This window comes from Penaeus chinensis, chromosome 5 (genome assembly GCF_019202785.1).
Source record: "Penaeus chinensis breed Huanghai No. 1 chromosome 5, ASM1920278v2, whole genome shotgun sequence".
NCBI classification, from domain to species: Eukaryota; Metazoa; Arthropoda; class Malacostraca; order Decapoda; family Penaeidae; genus Penaeus; species Penaeus chinensis.
Genome location: NC_061823.1, coordinates 11012694 through 11032693, shown reverse-complemented (window position 1 = coordinate 11032693; position 20000 = coordinate 11012694). Strand labels below are relative to the sequence as shown.

Below are 20000 nucleotides of genomic sequence, written 5' to 3'. Positions count from 1 at the left end.
TCACACATTAACGTGATGAGTAACGGGAATACTGCGTATTATCTGTTAATGTTAATATGTCGGCGAATAGATTAGCATATCCCTCTTCTTGTACCGCGAAATACAGAGAGGAGAAAAATTGTTGTGGTGTCATATTTTTTTGGTTTCTTTGTGATTTATTTTTATATATACGTGCCTTCCGCCTTTTGCACATACAGCTTGCATTTTCCTCATCATTAACAGTTCTAGACATATTTTGCCCATCAACTCCTCTCACATGCCCGAAGTTCCTACATTCATTATCTTCCTTCCTACAGTTTCTTGGACGATCTGGACCGCCTGGGAGCTAAGGACTATCAGCCAACCGAACAAGATATCCTACGAACTCGCGTCAAGACCACTGGTATCGTCGAGGTCCACTTCTCTTTCAAGAACCTTAACTTTAAGTAAGTACCTTTGCCGGATTTTCCGCTACTCGGTAGTAAAACGAGGATTGGAAGTAACGTTATGCAATAAGTCAGATAAGTGATCTGCATAGGTAACCCTCTGTGTGCTCAGAAGATAAGAGTTTTAAGCGATGGCGTAATATATTGTATAGCAAAGTAAACAGTGTTGTCAGCTTGGGCTGTTAGTGAAGTGTGGGTAGAACGTCCACAGAGTTTTACTCGCTGGTCGACATCGCGACCACTTTTGAAATTATTTTTGTAGTTGTATGACATGTTTCGTCATGACTGCTGTACTTATGATATATTAAGTGTTTTGTCAGTTTGCATATCTGTATTTGTTTTTGTGTTTGTATGTATGTATATCATAGCTTTCTTCTGTGTTTACCAGTGGTTCCCAAACTTTTCTCTTTGATGGCATCCTAAGCTCACTAAACTTCACTTGTTCCGACGAAGTACTAGAACCGGAAGCAAAATATATGTAGGCTATATGCTCAAATGTCAAAGACAATACTTACCAGATTAATGAGAGCAACTTATGATTTACATATGAACTTTAGTTTACCACAAAATCTTAGGGCACCCCAGTTTAAGAACCACTGATATTAATATTTGAGTGTGATGATCATGTGGATTCATGCTTGCAGATGTTATTTAAACATGTTATTGGTAGGAGAATAGATTGATAGATATGCTTAAGTTGATTGTTTTATATATATATAATTGGATATATTTTAGGAGTCACAGACTTTTACATAGTTAAAAAAAAAAGTATTTTTGACAATTTCCATAGACAACCACTTAAAGCAGGTAAATAATTTGATATACAAATGAAGGGAAATTAGCCATTAATGGTTATAATATCAAAATTTATATTTCAATATTTTGCTGATGTGCATAGATGAATAAAACAATAACTAGAGTGCATGGGTTCCTGTGCAGATAAATTTCACACAGTCCTAATATCATGAACCTTTCCATCGAATGTTATTGGATAGAGGATTGATTGTCAATATTTTCTCTTTTATTTGGACATGTTTATTTGAATATCAGTTTTTATCAACTGCTGTATTGCTCTCTCTCTCTCTCTCTCTCTCTCTCTCTCTCTCTCTCTCTCTCCCTCCCCCCCTCCCCCCCTCCCTCCCTCTCCTCCCCTCCCCCTCCTCCCTCCCCTCCCTCCCCTCCCTCCCTTTCTTTTTAACAATCTCTCTCTCTTCCACAATCTCTCTCCCTCCCTCCCTTCTTCCCCATTCCCTCCCTCTCTCTCTTCCTCTTCCTTTCCCTCTCTTCTTCCTTCCCCTTCCTCTCTCTTTGTCTCTTCCATTCCCTCCCTTTTCCCTTTCCCTTCCTCTCTATGTTCATCCAATATCCTTCCCAAAGACTGTCACTCCTAATTGCTGTGATTGTTATGTAATGTATTTGAAAGATACATTTTAAGAGTACCATCATTAAAGTTAGTATGTTTGGACAAGCATCATATGTTTTTTTTCATTAATATGGAATTTTTTGTTAGAGAACATATACATTCAAAATAAAAATGTTGGTGAAAGTAAGAAGCACAAAAACCTATATTTCCACTGCTGTCAGTGATTTTGGTTGCAGCATCCATACCACATATATTAGGCTAAAAGGAGACTTAGCCTACTTTGGACAGCTGTGCCTCATTATAAGTGAAAAATTCTTTAGCTCACATAACATAGAGGAGACTCAACAGCTAAAGACACAGATAGATGCCACCTTGTAACTGGGTCAAGATAAAAGTATATGATAACAGGAACAAAATCCTTAATTACATCCTCTTTTCCAGGTTATTTGATGTTGGAGGACAGCGCTCTGAACGAAAGAAGTGGATTCACTGTTTTGAAGATGTGACAGCCATTATCTTCTGTGTGGCCATGTCAGAATACGATCAAGTGCTGCATGAAGACGAGACTACGGTGAGGCTCCCTGACTCTGTTGAAGAGATTCTGTAATGAGGCTCTTTCTTCCTCCCTTCACGTCATTCTCTTCCTCTGTGATTCCTCTTCTTTCTTTGTAACAGTCCTCTGACCTTCATCCCTTCTTGTTATTTTTCCTCCAGTTTCTTTCTTATTCTTATTCTTCTCTTCTTCCACCTTCCTGTCTTCTTTTTCAATCTATTAATTTTTATGATTAGTTGAGCCATATTTTCATGCTGTGTATCTGTAGTTCTATGATTCTCATATTCTGATTTTGAAATTACGGCAAATGACTAATAAGCTTCATATTGGTAATTATTTGGTAATTATTCATGACTAATAAGTGGTGATTGCATCATCTTACTCAGATTTTCTAATTAGTGAAAAATAAAGTAATGATTCTATGAATTAAATTTTCATGAATGATCTGATCTTGTGTATATATAATCAACAAATATACTGAACCTTTTCTCACCTCTTCCAGAATCGCATGCAAGAATCTCTTAAGTTATTTGACTCCATCTGCAACAACAAATGGTTTGGGGATACTTCTATTATTCTTTTCCTTAACAAGAAAGATCTTTTTGAAGAAAAGATAAAGAAGAGTCCACTTACCATATGTTTCCAAGAATATTCAGGTAAGGTTAACCTGAGCTTTCTTTCATGATTTTAGAAATGTTTTGGGAAATATTTGCATTGTAGGTTTCATTTTGCAGTGTGGAGAAGAAGAAGAATAGTGTGCATTGGATTTTTCCAATGTACAGATGGATAAAGTTAGATAAGAATGGATTTATTAGATATGGAAGTACTTTGATTATTAGTTCCTATGAAATGGATGATGTTTAATTTTGGAAATTAGTTGTATAGTGAAGGCTTACATTAAGCTATGAACTTGCATTGAAACCTAGTGATAGGTTTATGTTATGACTGTACAGTATTATGAATTCATCAAGCAGATTATACAAAAGCTCTCACCCATCACAAACTTCATGAAGGATTACAGTGTATGTCATTTCAACATTGATAATACAAAACCGTATAATGTTTAGGTGATAGAATCTGCCAATTTTGTTTTGATAAAAATGTATAATTATTTTAGAGGCAATTGTAAGTAGTAACATGAAAATGCATTTAAGCAGATCAAAATGACTGACACATTGTTTTTCCCTTCCAGGTGCCCAAGAGTATGGGGAAGCAGCTGCTTACATCCAAGCCCAGTTTGAAGCAAAGAACAAATCAACGTCCAAAGAGATCTACTGTCACATGACTTGCGCAACAGATACCACTAACATTCAGTTTGTATTTGATGCAGTAACAGATGTGATCATAGCAAACAACCTACGTGGATGTGGCCTCTACTAAGTTGCACCGCCTCATCTAGATTGTGTGTTCAGTGTAGAGAAAGATGGTACAGTCGTGGTCTAGCCTCCCACTCCAGATAATAATCTTGCCTCTCTTGCAAGGAATTAGTCAGGAGAATTGGCTAGTTGTACCTTGTACACCATTATCTCCTCTCCCTTTGGAGAGTTCTAGGCCGAGAATGGCACTGTCCTGAAGTTTTATCATACGTGTTCATGGTGCGGTCATTGTCATACAGGAACGGATGCCATTAAAGTGATTTCTAGGTGCATAACTGACACAGACCGCTTTGGCCTTTGTAGCCACCCATTTCTAGATCATGGAAGAATTGCATGAGTGATTATGAATTGAGCTTGTTAAAGACTTTCCAGCCAACCCCACTTGTCTTGTATAGTACCAAGTTTAATTATCACTTCCTTACCAAATGAAGCCTTACAGTTCTCGTTATCTGGTACAAGTTCGAATAAAAACAAATGTTGATGATTTTGAATCAGAAGGAAAAGCTTAAATTACTGGTTCATAGAGATGGAACATTAATGATTTTGAATTATTTGGTGCTTACCATGCACTGATGAAGAAATGTACTCTAGCTTTTGATTGATACCTTGAAGCTTTTGATAACCAAAATAAGACATAGCAGTTACCTACCTTAGTGTCTGAGGGAAATGATATATTTTCCAAACCAGTTATATGTGCAGATGAGACGTGGATATCAATGAGGGCCCAAAACCTTAATAACAAAAATCCATTGAATGGCCAAACATTGGTGGCTTGGAGCAGTGAGTGTCATTCTTTCTAGTCATGTCTTTAATCTTAGTCATTTGTCACAAAAGTAAGTGAGTGGAATACAACAATATATGTACACTGGCAGAGTGTGGCGAGGTGATGTACAGATGTTGCCATTGCTGCTCTATTGTTTTTCTTCAGATATCTTGATTCTAATGGGCCAGGTTTCTAAGATCTTCAATATCAAAAGAGAATAAGAAAAAAAAAAAGTTCTATTAAATTAAATCTGCTCTAACAGCATAGCAGTAAAATTTAGCATAGGATGAAGTTTGGAATGGAGAACATCTTTATAAGAAAGATTGAAGTTAATCCACACAGATCTCTCATCATGTAAGACTGTTGGTTTAATAGTGATTATCTTGCACCATTATTCATATCACCTGGTGATTGATACTCCAGCATCCACACTTAACCTCAACGATGGTCAAATGTGTATTCTGTGAGGCATGCTTAGTTTGAATGTTGAAAGTTTACTTGACTGATCTGTTATTTTTAACTGCAAAGAACTTACAATATCTATTTGATGGTATGTACAACATTGCAGTAGTTGTTCATTCATGTTATTAGTAAGAAAAATTTACTGTAGCATATACGAACCAAGTTTGATAGTTTGTTGTAGGTATTGAGCTGGACTTTGCGAGATTCCTTCTGAAATCCCATCCTCAAAGAAATTCTGAAGCTCTTTAGCCATCCAATTGAACCAACTATCAAACTTGGCTTGGTTTGCATGTATAGGTTTTCACTCATGGAGAAAATTATTTAGTAGCAATTCAATTTGAAGTATAAACAGCAATCACAGGTCTTCATTAGAGTGGACAAGCCCAAACCACTGGGTACAAAATGCGACAAAAGGGTTTGTCAGACATGTAAATTAAAAGAGACTTGCCTCTATGTACACTTGACATTATGAACAATCAGAGCATCCTTAGGATTTGTTCTTTAATCAACTTGAACATATATACCACTTTGATTTAGGTTAGGAGAAGTGGTATACAACATCCAAGTTGCTGACTTTGGCCCACGCTTGTATGCATTCCTCAGACTTTTTATCTCCTGTGCTGTGAAAAGATGTAACCATCAGTTCTAATATGAAGAATGTGTCTTCTTATTAATTAAAATTATATCTTAGATGATCAGGAATTGGGACCAGTTTTCTGAAGAATCCCTAACCTCTGAGGTTTATATTTTATTAAAAAACTGAAAAGCTCTAACAACCTTTATTAGCCAGAATCAACAACTTGTGTAACTGGCCAATATGTTGATCTGTAATTAGAGTGCATGGTTCAGTAAGAATTAGGTTTCCTTGACTTGTGAAAAGGAAAACAAATTTTATTAGAGCTATGCCAGCTAAAGGTACAGTGATCCACTAAGAAAGTAGACATTGGAATGAACAAGGATCGAGAATGTATCATGCGATGCCACAATGGTATCAAAGATTATCTGAGACTGGGGCCAACCTTCCTGGTGGTGTTAGATAAGTAATTAATCTATTTGCTGAGCTTGCCCCACTGCCAAGAGAAGAAACTAAAGCATCTGATTCACCAGGGAGCTTCTCCTCAGCCTGATGTACTCTCGTTACTGGCTCTGTTTCATTAAATACTACACAAAGAATGAATGATTACCGCAATTACCATGATTATTTTTTTTGCTACTACATATTTTGACTTTACTTGATGTACCAGATCTCTTGCATAAGCCACCCAAGGAGCAAATATCCAGTCATCTGCATGGTTCATACAGGTAGGGCTCATTTACAGCCTAACTAGGAATATCTGCTTAATTGGAATATATATAATGATTTAAGCACAAAGCACATGCCAAAATACACCCTCTCTCTTGTATTAATTGCATTCTTATAGAGGCATACACTAAGAAACAAAGTCAAACATACACACACACCCACACCCACACCCACACCCACACCCACACCCACACACTCACATCCACACCCACACACCCACATCCACACCCACACCCACATCCACACCCACACCCACAGAGTGAGAGAGGCATACATTTCACTTGCACTCACAGCCTATGAAAATTTGCCAAACTTAGAAAAAAGAATTATGATAATTGTAAAGTTCTTCAGTCTTTGATGTCTTACTGTTAGGCTTACAGAAACTGCCCACAAGCCGAGTGTTTCAAAAAAGATTCTGTATCAAAAAATATATAAAAAAATATATGAAAAATAAAAAAAAAGATTGTCAGTATGGTGTTACAATGTAATATCTCTGGGGGTTTAGAAAATTAATCAACACTTCACACTTCCTTGTAATATTTAAGTAGGTCATAAAAGTAACCTATTCTTACTGTTTTGAGATAGTAGTATCAGTATTTCAGAAAAAAAAAAGAAAAAAAAATGATTATGCACAAAGAGACCAATATTGAAATATCCCTCATAAATTACAAGCTGCAATGCAGGGAAGGTTCCGAAGATGTCTAGAGTAGACTGCATATCCTTGTGTAATGGTGTCCGATTATCATTGGTATTGTAATGTATATGGTATAAAGCCCCATCCTCTCATGTATGGTATAAAAATGACTGCTCACTTTTGTACAGTGTATTCGCTTCTCTAGCTGGTAATATTAATATTAATTATATTAATGACATATTTACAATTTAAGGAAGAGGAATAGATATCCATAATTGTCTCCTCTGATGAAGTGTATGTTGGCGAGTAATTGTCAAATTGCCTCTGCCCTGTTGGCTGCTGCCAAGAGGGCGAGGCATTTTTATTTATGACTGACCATTGCTGAATAAATGTAAATTTTATTTGGAGTGTAGAGTTTTTTTCTGCCTTTGATTTTGAAACTGATCGTCATTAACAGGTAAGGCAGCCAACCTTAATTTTGTTTTTGTTTTGTTTTTTGTTTTTGTTTTTGCTTTTATATATATGTTTGTTTATTTTTTGATTCACTGTTTTTGTTTAGAATTTTTAAGATATATTTCAAAGCAAAGTGAGGGTTCAGAAACTCACCCTTCTCTTCTCCAAAACCACCAGATCATTTGATGATGGACAAGGCTGAGAGTGCAAGAAATAGATTCGTGTCCTAAAGATGTGACAACCGTCATCTTCTGTGGCCACGTCTGAATATGATCGAAGTTGAAGATTACAAGCCTGAGGACGAGACTGCTGTAAGTTGTTAAAGAGGTCAAGTGTGATCATGACAGTTCATTCTTTATTTTATTCAGAATGCTCTTTGTGTCACTGATGAGCGCTCAGTAACTTTTTTTGTTGTACTCATCTCTGTATTGAGACTGACATAAAAGTTGTAAGATATTGAGAAGTTTCAAGAAACAGGTATGTGAATTGGTATTTGAAATTGATTAAAAGAAATGCCACATCCAATTCTTCATTATTTCAAAAAATCTTGTTTTTTATTATTGTATATATTTTTGTTTTCTAAGATATTTTTCATAGGTCAGAGAAGTTCCCCTTGTCAAATTAATTTTTGTTAGTAATACATAAGAACAATTGTACTTAACCACTTTTCAATGTGGTCTAATACTGGTAACTCTTCAGTAAACTTTTGAAGAGATTTTAGAATGAATGATAATCTCGTAATTTTCTTGTTGCAGAACTACATGCAAGAGTCGAAGAAGTTGAACTTGGTCTGTAACAAAGAATGGTTAAGAGATGATCATTCTTGTTCTCAGTGTAGACCACACACCAATATGCTTCCCCAAACATACCAGGTATGTAAGCTAAGAATTACACACAGTAGGATGTGTAAAGATTTTGTAGAGTTGACCAGTGCTTAGATCACAAATTCATTAAATCCTGAATTTGGGATTGGGGGAAAAAAACAGCATCTTTTAGGTTCCAAACGATTTAAAGTTTTTGCTCAAGTATTATGTATGTTGGTAGTGCTGCAGAATATGGCTTTCATATCATGGAGAGAGATACTCATAAAGGAGACTGGAAATAATCTGAAATTATTTTAATGTTTCCCTTCTTTTCTTTTTTTTGCAGAATCCCTGGAGTAAAATGAAGCCTCAACAGACATCGAAGCTTGATTCAAATCAAAGAATAAAAACGAGGAAACCTATAGCCACTGTGATTTTGCTACTAGTTCCATTCAGTTTGCTTTTGGGTGGTACGGAGTGCATCAAAGCAAACCTTCATATATTGTGGCTTATATTGATGTGTTTGTATATCTTCCAGCCTCTAGATATTGGTGATTATTTATTCTCTAATGGCATCCCCATCCTATTCATTGAGTGTTATTCTGGGGCTAAAATTTGGTGTTTATATTCTTCATGATGAATGGCACTTGTGATTTTGTAATTATATAATTGTAGACACTGTAGTGAGGTTGGCTGAATATGTATGAGTCCTCTGTAACAGACCTAACAACAGTTCCCAGTTCAGTTAGATGAAAATGATAGGAAAGGGAGGAAGAGAAGGATTAGCAAGATGTGTATGCCAGATGTTTTATAAATACAGTAATACTCTACATGTGTTGATAAAAGGAAATCAACAGCTTGTGTAAATTTTGGAAATAACACTGGGAAACATACAATTTTTGTATTTTAATCATGTTATCTAGTGTATTGTCTTCAGAGCTTACTTTTAAAGTAGATGAAATTTCAGGACAGTTGAATTCTGCACTAAGAATGCTTCAGTAAAAGTATACAGTTGTAGTAGAAGGCCATGATGCCACAATATTTTGTGGGAAAACTGTTTTAATAAATGTACATATGTACTCTAATATTAAGACTTAAAATTGCTTAGATGATATAGTATTGCTGTTCTGATTAAGTTTAAGATATCTTTACAATGAAAGTGGAAATATCTATGATAATGAAGATTTTTCTTTTAGAAATGTTTGACCAAAATAGTGTGATAGCTTTTTCTAAAACAATATCATCATGGATCAGATGTTCACCACACTTTTGTCTGTTTCTTTTACTGTACTTATTAATGGGCTATTATTCATTTTGATTTCTAAATAACATATCTATAGGCTCATCTATACAATTAACCCCTTCCCGACGGGTTGTGCCGTGAGGCATCAATACAAACCACTTGATCTGTGGCGTGCGACTGTACGAAGTGCTACGAGCCGGTGATTTGGCTTGATGTACCAAACTCCCGCGCTCAAAGTCGGCACATTGCCATTGATCTTCAGAGGAGTGTAGAGTTTGTTTTTTTAGTTTTCTTCACCCGTCATCAAGGGGTTAAGGCCACCTGTGGTGTTTGTGCGTGCTACTCATGTTTCAGATCATGGTGATAAAGCACAGCGTAGACTGCTGACCAACAGTGGGCTATTCACACTGTACTGACCACTATGTGCCGATTGAGTGTGTGTGACAGATGCACATTTACGCTGAGCATAACTTTCTGCTAGATAATAAGGAACTTTAAGAACCATGTTCACCAATGCATAGTAATGTGCATTATGTGATAAATCCTGAGATTTATACATCATTATCAATGTTGTTCTCATTTTCTAGTGTACTAAATGAAATGTTTACTTTAGTTCTGTACCACTAGGCTGTAGGTGACAGGCATCTGTGCATAAACATATCACCCACTTATGGGTAACTACCCCAGGGATGGTGCTTAGATTGTTTATGTCAGCATTGTCATTTCCCTAAGTACACACCATTACCATGCTTGAACACCACAGGTCAACAGTGATAATGTAGATGAACATTTAGTCTTTGTGGTCAGTTTGGTTTGAAGTAAAAAAAGTAACTTAAAGAAAATTATCCAGAAGTGTACCCACAAACAAGGAAAATAATTCCATATACAATTGTCTGTAACTCTCAGCTGCCCAAGGAAGGATGGGTCCATCTGGAATAATTTTTTTTTTACAATTCATCATATTCACAATAAAACATTTGTTTACATACATTTACTTGAAACTCTTGACTGGAGAATACTGAAACCTGGGTTTAAATTATTACTTGTTAATGTAGCTAATGGACTTGTCATTCTAGGCAGTGAAGAGTTAGAGGCTTCTATGAGGGGAAATTATATTGTCAAATACTGGTGGCACATTATCACATCTATTCTGGGTACAATTGCTTCCTTTGCTCTTGCTAATGTAAAACTACCAGCAGTAATTCTTGGCAGAGCAGAATATGAAGAGGTTTTCAAAAGTGTTGTTTCCCAATCTGAATTCTATTTTTTTTTTTTTTTTTTTTTTTTTCCCCCCCAAGTAATAGAACATACTAAATATAGCAATGATTACACCTGTTTCATTGGCATTAGTAGGAAATTTGCCATGCAGACTACTAGTAGCCCTTCATCTCCAGGTATTAGTAATGTCATTAATTTTAAATGCATCCTAAACTGGGACCAGTAACTGTGTATTGTAGGCTTGCAAGCCAATATTTTCAGCTTTCATGTAAAATTAAACAAGACAAACTGAAGAATCAAAATATGCTTGAAATATTTTATTCCAACAGACGTCCATTTCTGTAGAATGACATAGACTGCAGATCCATGGGAATTGTAGTGTGCTTCGAGACAGTTCATTTACCTTTTAGGTACACATTGCAACCAAATTTTAGCACTTTGAGGGATCTTGGTTGTGACTATATTAACAAAGGTTGAAGATGTATCTCAGCTTTTTTGCGACAATTTTTAATGAGGTAAATAGTGTTACCAGTACAGATAAATGGACACAAGCAGAGAAACAAATATTTGCATCAGTCTTATAATAATTTAAGTCCTCATACTATCCATTTTTAGTATTAGCTTGGAAATAGATTTTCTTTTTTGCTATCTCATATAGGAAATCAGAACAGATATCACTGTAATTTACTTAAGCTATATCTTTCACCATGGCATAATTTCTAAAATATTATGAGTATATTCTCAATAGAATATACAGAATTGAATACTAACCAATATTCATTGTCCCATTTCATAATATCTATAGGGAATATCTATTTAGAAAGCATAATGGTTTTACATCAAAATTTAAAACTAAAAATGGTGATGATTTTTAAGGGGGGATGGGGGTCTTTTTCATGCAAAATGTCTTTCTGATTGACCATTACCACTGCAGAGAGTAACTGTGCAATGGCATAGCATGGCTGTCTGATAAGAAAAATTCCATTATTTTAGTGTGAGCAACTGCATTGTTGGATTAAAATGCTTGTATAGTTAGCCGTTATATTCTTTGTCAAAACTCTGTCTGTATACCTAGGTAATAAGACCCCAAGAAGTATAACCGGAGAATGAATGATAACATTGGAAAATCCCTTGTTGAAATAAAAACAGCACAGTAATGGAGAAGGTTCCATCGTTTTTCTGTAGTTGTCAGCTTAATAATCATATATATTTAAAACTAATGTCAAATGACCCATCCTCTCATAATAAAATAAGTTAGATGCTCAGTTTTGTACAGTGTTCTGCCTGTGTAGGTTGTAATGCACTAATTGTACTTAGGTTACAGCACTTTTTTGTTAAATCGTGATCTAGTTTTGTCAAGGTATCAATAGCCTCTTTAGGATATAGTGTAGAACCTCCTGAGGTGAATATTGTACCTTACTGATTTTTCGGACTCTGCATAGACAACACTCAGTTTGTATCAGACTGGATATGAATGAAGTGAATGTCATTTATTTTGTTTGTAGCTTTTTACTAACCTTTCACAGTCCTTTATATGCATTCAAACAGTCCATAGATTATCAATGGAGTAAATTATGCAGCAAGAAATACAACTGGGTAACAGTCATGACTGAAGGAACCACAATTTTTTAAAATTTGTATTTAAAACAACTGCTATGATTTGATGTGACCATCATATCATGGAAAATCTGGTTTGAGGGGCAGGAAAATTGGGCTGAGGGCTAGGGTGGCAGAAATTTGCCATCATGAGAATTTGGCTGAAGGCTGGGGTGAACAGAATGACTCGCCTGTTTCCATGCTCAGGATCCCATTCCTACACTGTGAATGGTGGCACAGATTTTATTACAAAAAATTTAATATTAAATTGCTAATAATTAAACCATAACAACAACAACAACAACAAAATTACTTATTGATATTATTGCACTGAGTTATGGACTTCCTTAAGAGATGATATATAGTCTGTGCAAGGAAAACAGTCTATTACCACCTGGGCAGAGCAAATCAAATGACAAATATAGACCCTGGAAAATGTCTAAAAAGCTAAAAATGCCTCTGCAGAAAAAGAGAGAATAATATTGCAAAGGGGAGACATGAGTCTTGTCACTGCACATAAGTGTTTGTATGCATCCAACCTACAATTGCAAACCCATCAGAATAGGCGTTCAAGTAGGCCTAATTCCCATATTTTGGACAACATGCTGGTAGTGAAGCATCCGGATCCAAAGAGTTACTTTATCATTTAAGTGTTTACCACAAAAGGAGGAAAAGTATGCTGCTTTTTTATAAGAATTATTGGGAAATACTTTGCTAATTTTTTACTTTTGCAATGTCTCTGCACACTGATGACTTTGCTTAGCCACAAAGGAGTCAATTAGTAGACCTTGGGACCTCATCTGATTTAACCTTTCTTTGAATTGGGAGGAAAAACTTTTTTTTTTTTAATAATGCAATGAATATCGATGGTGTTATTTTTATTATAGACATTGTAATTACTATAATGTTATAGACATTAGCAACAGCAATATAAGATAACTTAAAATATTTTTGAAAATCAAGGAAAAGGGTCAACAGGCAAGACAGTTAGTACTCGTAATTGGCTCACTGGTGACTTAGTATATGTGTAACCATCTATGTATAAAAACAATTAAGTAAACTCCCAGTGGACATGGCATATACGTACATGCCATGCCCATCATATTTAGGTTAACAGTAATAAAGCTAAATACATGGGCTAGACATCAAAGGTCCCCTAGCACTAGAGAATAGTGCAATAGTGAAAAGGGTAAAGAGGGGAGTTAGTTGATTAAATGTGCTACACATCAGAAGTCGTATAACTGTTCAGGAAGATAGGAATTAACAAGGGTGATTAGATCAAAGTTGTCAAAGGAAGATGTGTGGGATTTACAAGGATATCCATAGGGTAAGGTAGGGATTAGTAAAGGAGAGAAGGGTTTAACCTAGTGCTGATGGGTGAAGAAAGTAAAAAAAAATACTACACAGGGGGAGTTTGATATGGATAAACAGGGAGGGACCTCCACCAATATAACAATGCCGAAAGGCATGACGTGTACGTAAGTGCTATGCCCACTGTGAGTACTTGTTTGATTGTTTTTACACATAGATGGCTACACTTGTACTGCCTGTCTCGCGCATTTACTCTTTTCTTTGATTTACAAAAATGTTTTATGTTATCATATTTTGCTATTACTAATGTTTATAACATTATAATAATTATAATGTGTATAATAGAAATACCCCCCCAATCCCTTGCCCGTTGTTGTCGTGGGGGGGGCTTAGGAGGCGGAGATTGGGACCCAATGTTGGGGAACTCCCCAACCTTGGGACTCAGCCCTCGACTCAACAAATTTTGCATGGTCTTTTTTTTCCCCTCCTACTTTTTCCTTTCTGTCCCTTCACCAACCCCTTCTACTATCCACTTCCTAAGGTGTGAGAGCTGTGTTGAAAGGATGAAAGGATGAAAGGCTGAAAGGCTGAAAGGCTGACTTTGTGCCTGTCCTGAACGGCCTGAGAGAGCCATGGGCATGGTATTCCCCTGCTTTAGTTGTCTAGCCCTTACCCCTCAAGGGGCCCTGAGGGGTGGACCGTTTCTCTCCCCAACATACTCCAGGAATATCATGGCCAACAATTTTATACTATTATTAGATAGCACATTTATTTTGCTTTTAACCATTAACCATTAACCATACCATTATTAGAGGCAATGAGGCTTGCCTCTTCATCAAATAGCTACACCAATTCAAACTCGCCCGATTCCCTGACCCCAGGCTCTCCTTTGACCACGGCTCTGAACACTACAACTAATACCCCCTCCTCAATGCCGACTAGTACAGTATTTCACCCTAATCAACAACCCAGGAGACATTTCTACTCCCAACATGCTCAACTTCAACAACTATACCCCCACAACCTTCTTCATCCTTCTCCATCCTCCCTTATTACTACCTTACAACCTTATTGTCCACCTCCCCATAACACTACCTCCCTCAACACTACTACCTCTTCCACATGCCCCCGTCCTTCTACTACCCCCATCTCTACAAAATTCTTAAATAATCTATTTAGCCCAGCCAAATTGGACCAATTTTTCGTGATCACCCCACAGCTTCTCACACTTTCTGCTTTGACAACCTATTTTCATTCCACAAATGCATATACATCCTTCACTTGATCTAACTCCTATACATTACCTTACCCAACCTTAACCCATTTACTCGTCAATTTCTTTGCCCAGCTTTGACAACTAATCACTAACTCAACCACCCTTCACTACCATTTACTATAGTGCTACATGACCTTAGATGTATAGCACATTTATGTTGCTTTTAACCATTAACCATTATAATAAAAATAACACCATCAATATTCATAGCACTAGTAAGAAATACATTTGTCACAAGATCTACTAATTGACTCCTTTGTGGCTAAGCACTATCAGAGCCATCTATGGGCTGAGATATTTAATAAAAATATAGAAAATGAGCACAGTATTTTCCTCATTTTTTATTAATTTTCCAACTAATGGGAATGCCATGCCCATGGCTCCCCCAGGCCTATAATAACTAAAGCACAAAATCAGCCTTTCATCCTTTTAACATGGCTCTTATCCTTAGAAAATTGATAGATGAAGGGGTTAGAGAAGAGACAGAAACGAAAAGGGGAAGAGGAGAAAACAGTGCAAAAGTAGTTGAGTCGAGGGCTCATGCCCAAGGCAGGGGGGATCCCCATCACTGGGTCCTAGTCTCTGTTTCCTAAAGCCCCCCCCCCCCCCCTTCAAAGCATGAAGTATACTTGACTATTTGACCAAGGTCTTACAAATGTCAGATTTACTTATCATATTTTTTTTTTATTTATTATTATTATTATTATTATTATTATTATTATTATTATTATTATTATAATAATAATAATAATAATAATAATAATAATAATAATAATAATAATAATAATAATATTTTAGACACAAACTTACCTTAGGTTCTGGATATAAAGTATTCAACTAGCAGTAGAGAACTCAAAAATGAGCATTGCAACAAATTATGAAATTAATACTGGAACAAGAAATATGGTACTTTAACAAATCTGAAAATTTGTAATGAGAGAGAATCTGGTAACTGAAGTTGCAATAGAAAATATAAAAGCAAGCAAAGGAGAATCTCCAAATATGTATTACAATACTCAATTGTGTGACTGGTAATGAATGCTGTAACAGAAAAGTACTTGCAATAATGCTATAACAATCAAGTAATTAGTACTGCAAGAGAGAATTAAGAAATGCATATTGCAACAGAGTATCAGATATTTAATGTATAAAGAATGAAAAAATAAGTATTCAGACAGAACACACACTCTCTCTCACTCACTCTCACTCACTCACTCACTCACTCACTCACTCACTCACTCACTCACTCACTCACTCACTCACTCACTCACTCACTCACTCACTCACTCACTCACTCACTCACTCACTCACTCACTCACTCACTCACTCACTCACTCACTCACTCACTCACCCACCCACCCACCCACCCACCCACCCACCCACTCACTCACTAACTCTCACTCACACACACACTCTCACTCACACACACACACACACACACACACACACACACACACACACACACACACACACACACACACACACACAATCACACAATCACACACACGTACAATCACACACGCACAATCACACACACGCACAATCACACGCACACAATCTCACACACACGCACACAATCACACGCACACAATCTCACACACACGCACACAATCTCACACACACGCACACAATCTCACACACACGCACACAATCTCACGCACACGCACACAATCTCACGCACACGCACACAATCTCACGCACACGCACACAATCTCACGCACACGCACACAATCTCACGCACACGCACACAATCTCACGCACACGCACACAATCTCACGCACACAATATCACACACACGCACACAATCTCACACACACACGCACACAATCTCACACACACGCACACAATCTCACACACACGCACACAATCTCACACACACGCACACAATCTCACACACACGCACACAATCTCACACACACGCACACAATCTCACACACACGCACACAATCTCACACACACGCACACAATCTCACACACACGCACACAATCTCACACACACGCACACAATCTCACACACACGCACACAATCTCACACACACGCACACAATCTCACACACACGCACACAATCTCACACACACGCACACAATCTCACACACACGCACACAATCTCACACACACGCACACAATCTCACACACACGCACACAATCTCACACACACGCACACAATCTCACACACACGCACACAATCTCACACACACGCACACAATCTCACACACACGCACACAATCTCACACACGCACACAATCTCACACACACGCACACAATCACACACACGCACACAATCACACACACGCACACAATCACACACACATTCACACACATACATCCCCCACACACAAACACACTGATGCATACAAGCACACATAAAAAGTAACATACAAAGAAATAAAAATTAAACAAATATAAGAGTTTGCTAGGGAGCATTACAGTCCATCAACTGATTCCTTGTTTCATAATTGTCAGTGCACATAAAATGGCACATAAGAGAGGAATGCACTGTATTTTGCAAGGCAGTGAAGGGACTGCAAATGACTTTATTAATATTATGAATGGGTGTATATTGCAATAAAATTTCACTAATGCATATTCTTATTCCTGAATCTCTCATTATTTCTCTTCTATTTTATTGTAACTCACTACATTTCAGGAAGCAAAACTTTTCTACAGTTTGCATTTTTAAACCCATATTGAATAACTATCTCATATTTGATCTTATATACTGTTCCTACTTGGAAAGAGAGATACTGACTAAGAGAATGTTAAACTTCATTCTTTTCAATTAATACACACTGAAATCCAACTTGAAAATAAAAAGAGCCTTGAGGAATACACTTTATTTACAGACCCAGACATTACATATGTACATATAGCAATAGGCGTCTGGAATTATGAAAATAAGAACTGGTATAGCAAACGATATTCAACATGTGCAAGATATAATGCAATCTATTGGTATAAAACAACCACAAGTTGTTTCTTTATCTCTGTTGCTATAACATGTAATCGTCTACCATTACATACAATAGCTGTTGAAGTTTCAACTACTTAGTTCATACAACTGTACAAACTATATGGCCATCTGTAATCACCTGTGCTGGAGAAGCAATATCTGCAATACATCTTACTTCTGAATAAAGCTATTCTTGCAATCATAAAAATTACAACTACAAATCTATCCATTTTTTTTTTATTCATTCATTTGTATGCCTTCTATGAAGCAATAATAATGATAGTACACAGGTAAAATCAAGAAAATCTACTGCACTGATTTCCCTTGTCAATGAAATAACTTATTTCTCTAATAAATAAAAACGGAGAAAAATATATATTATTATTCTGTCTCTGTATAGCTCAAAAGTTAATTGATAAAATCAATTATATATCAATGACCTCATAGCAAGTCAATCAGTCAACTTATCAATCAATTGCTTACATACTAGTTCTGTATCTCCATATCTCTCTCTCTTTTTCTTTCTTTTTCCCTGTCTGTTTCTCTTTCTCAATAGTACTTACAATTCCCATAGGAAAAGTATATTGCATAAATCTCAAGATTTCAAATCAGCACAATGTGCATATGCTGATATAAATATATATCTATTAATATTTAAAGAAATCATTCTAATATCAATGACTTCTAAATACATCGATAGAATATACGGGTGATAATGTTAATGTCTATGATATTCTGATGATTATCTGACTCTGAATAGTTAATGTAATTATCCATTATCTACCACTACTACTAATACCATACTTATAACAATGCAGCTAAGAAAATATAATGCTAGTCCTAACACTAATGCTAAACAATAAAAAGAATAACAATAACAACAATGACAGTGAACAAATAAAACTGACAATTAAGAAAAAGAAGAGGAAAAGGGAACAAAATGTCTCAATGAAACTACTACTACTGCTGACAATACTAACATCTCTACCTAAATATCACCCATGTGTTAACACTGATATTGTGAATAATATCCTTAAATAATGAATAATTTTTTTCACAAAGTAGTCTTCAAAGACTGTAATATGGAAGGCAGCCATACACCAGAAATACTGCCTCACAAATCGCTCTTGAAAACAAATAAAATTGAATGGATATTATCATCTATAGCATCTCACAGCTGAACTTGTAACTTGACACCAGAAGCTACCATGGTAATATCAATGCACCAATACAAATCTCCCATTACATCATCTTTAATATTGAAAGCATACTATCAGAAAATCACAAAGTGCAGGCAAATGGAAAGCCTCAGCCATTCGGAATTGGGGCCTCACTCAATTTGTAGCATTACAGCAAAATCTGCAGAAATGGTTGGAAATTGCTAATTCTTCTAAATGCTGCTCTTCATCAAAATGAATATACAGACTACCTTGCTGAATAGCAAAATGCAGCATAGTATAGGGCAGTTTTCCTACTTGCATACCATTATGAAACACTTGGTTTATCAACACTCACAAGCTAACTGTCTCGGCCAATGCACTGTCATTTACTTTCAGCGCAAATCTTTAAATATCACATGTGGAAATCTCTTAAGTACACCATAGTTAAGGAATATTCTATACATCAACCAGTTTACTATTGTGACTGCAGGGATGCCTCATTTTGATTAATTCTAACTATTCTAACCTTAGGTCAGTACTTTAAGCAAAGTATAAGGATCACACTAATCCACTAAACAATAGGTTAGAAATGGTTAATATGTTCAAAATCTTCTTTTTTTTTCTTAGAATCCACACATCATTTCAGATAAAAATAAACAGCCCTCTCTAAACAATCCAATTTCCTTACATTAATTGTGAATAATCAAAAACACATGAAAACAATAAATACATTATATCATACATTATTAAGATGGAGAACAACACAGGTCAATTACAGTGGCCAAATGATACACTAAGTGCAATGATACATTATCAATAATGAGAAAAAAATATATGGAAAACCCTTTAAATAGAATATCATCACAATGGTTATCTTTGGAAATATTTCTAAAATTTATATCATTATTTATAGTAGCATAACTACTTAAATAACAAAACAGGCTGCCAATCCTGTGTACACAGAATAAAAATGATAAACAGAGTTACTAAGAAGCCCACAAATACTAAATTTGCAGAAAGTTGAGGTTAACTATTAACTAAATTATCCCCATCAACTTAAAGACTACCATAAAATGAGAAAGAAAGGAAGAAAGAAACAAAGCAAGAAAT

The 20000-nt window shown here is 36.1% G+C and overlaps 2 protein-coding genes across 2 annotated transcripts in view; both read left to right on the top strand.

Moving 5' to 3' along the window:
- LOC125025971 (guanine nucleotide-binding protein G(o) subunit alpha) overlaps positions 1–7286 on the top strand; it is a gene marked incomplete in the record, with an annotated part of 81279 nt that extends 73993 nt beyond the window's left edge. Inside the window, 4 exon segments of the mRNA XM_047614332.1 lie at positions 297–425; positions 2230–2359; positions 2844–2997; positions 3534–7286. Of these exon segments, the coding sequence (XP_047470288.1) occupies positions 297–425; positions 2230–2359; positions 2844–2997; positions 3534–3721 (601 nt within the window).
- A 223-nt stretch (positions 7287–7509) lies between these two features.
- LOC125025972 lies at positions 7510–12089 on the top strand. The gene is made up of 3 exons (XM_047614333.1): positions 7510–7643; positions 8088–8204; positions 8482–12089. The coding sequence occupies exons 1-3, from the start codon at positions 7602–7604 to the stop codon at positions 8770–8772; spliced, it is 450 nt and encodes a 149-aa protein (XP_047470289.1). The 5' UTR covers positions 7510–7601; the 3' UTR covers positions 8773–12089.
- The last annotated feature ends 7911 nt before the right edge of the window (positions 12090–20000 follow it).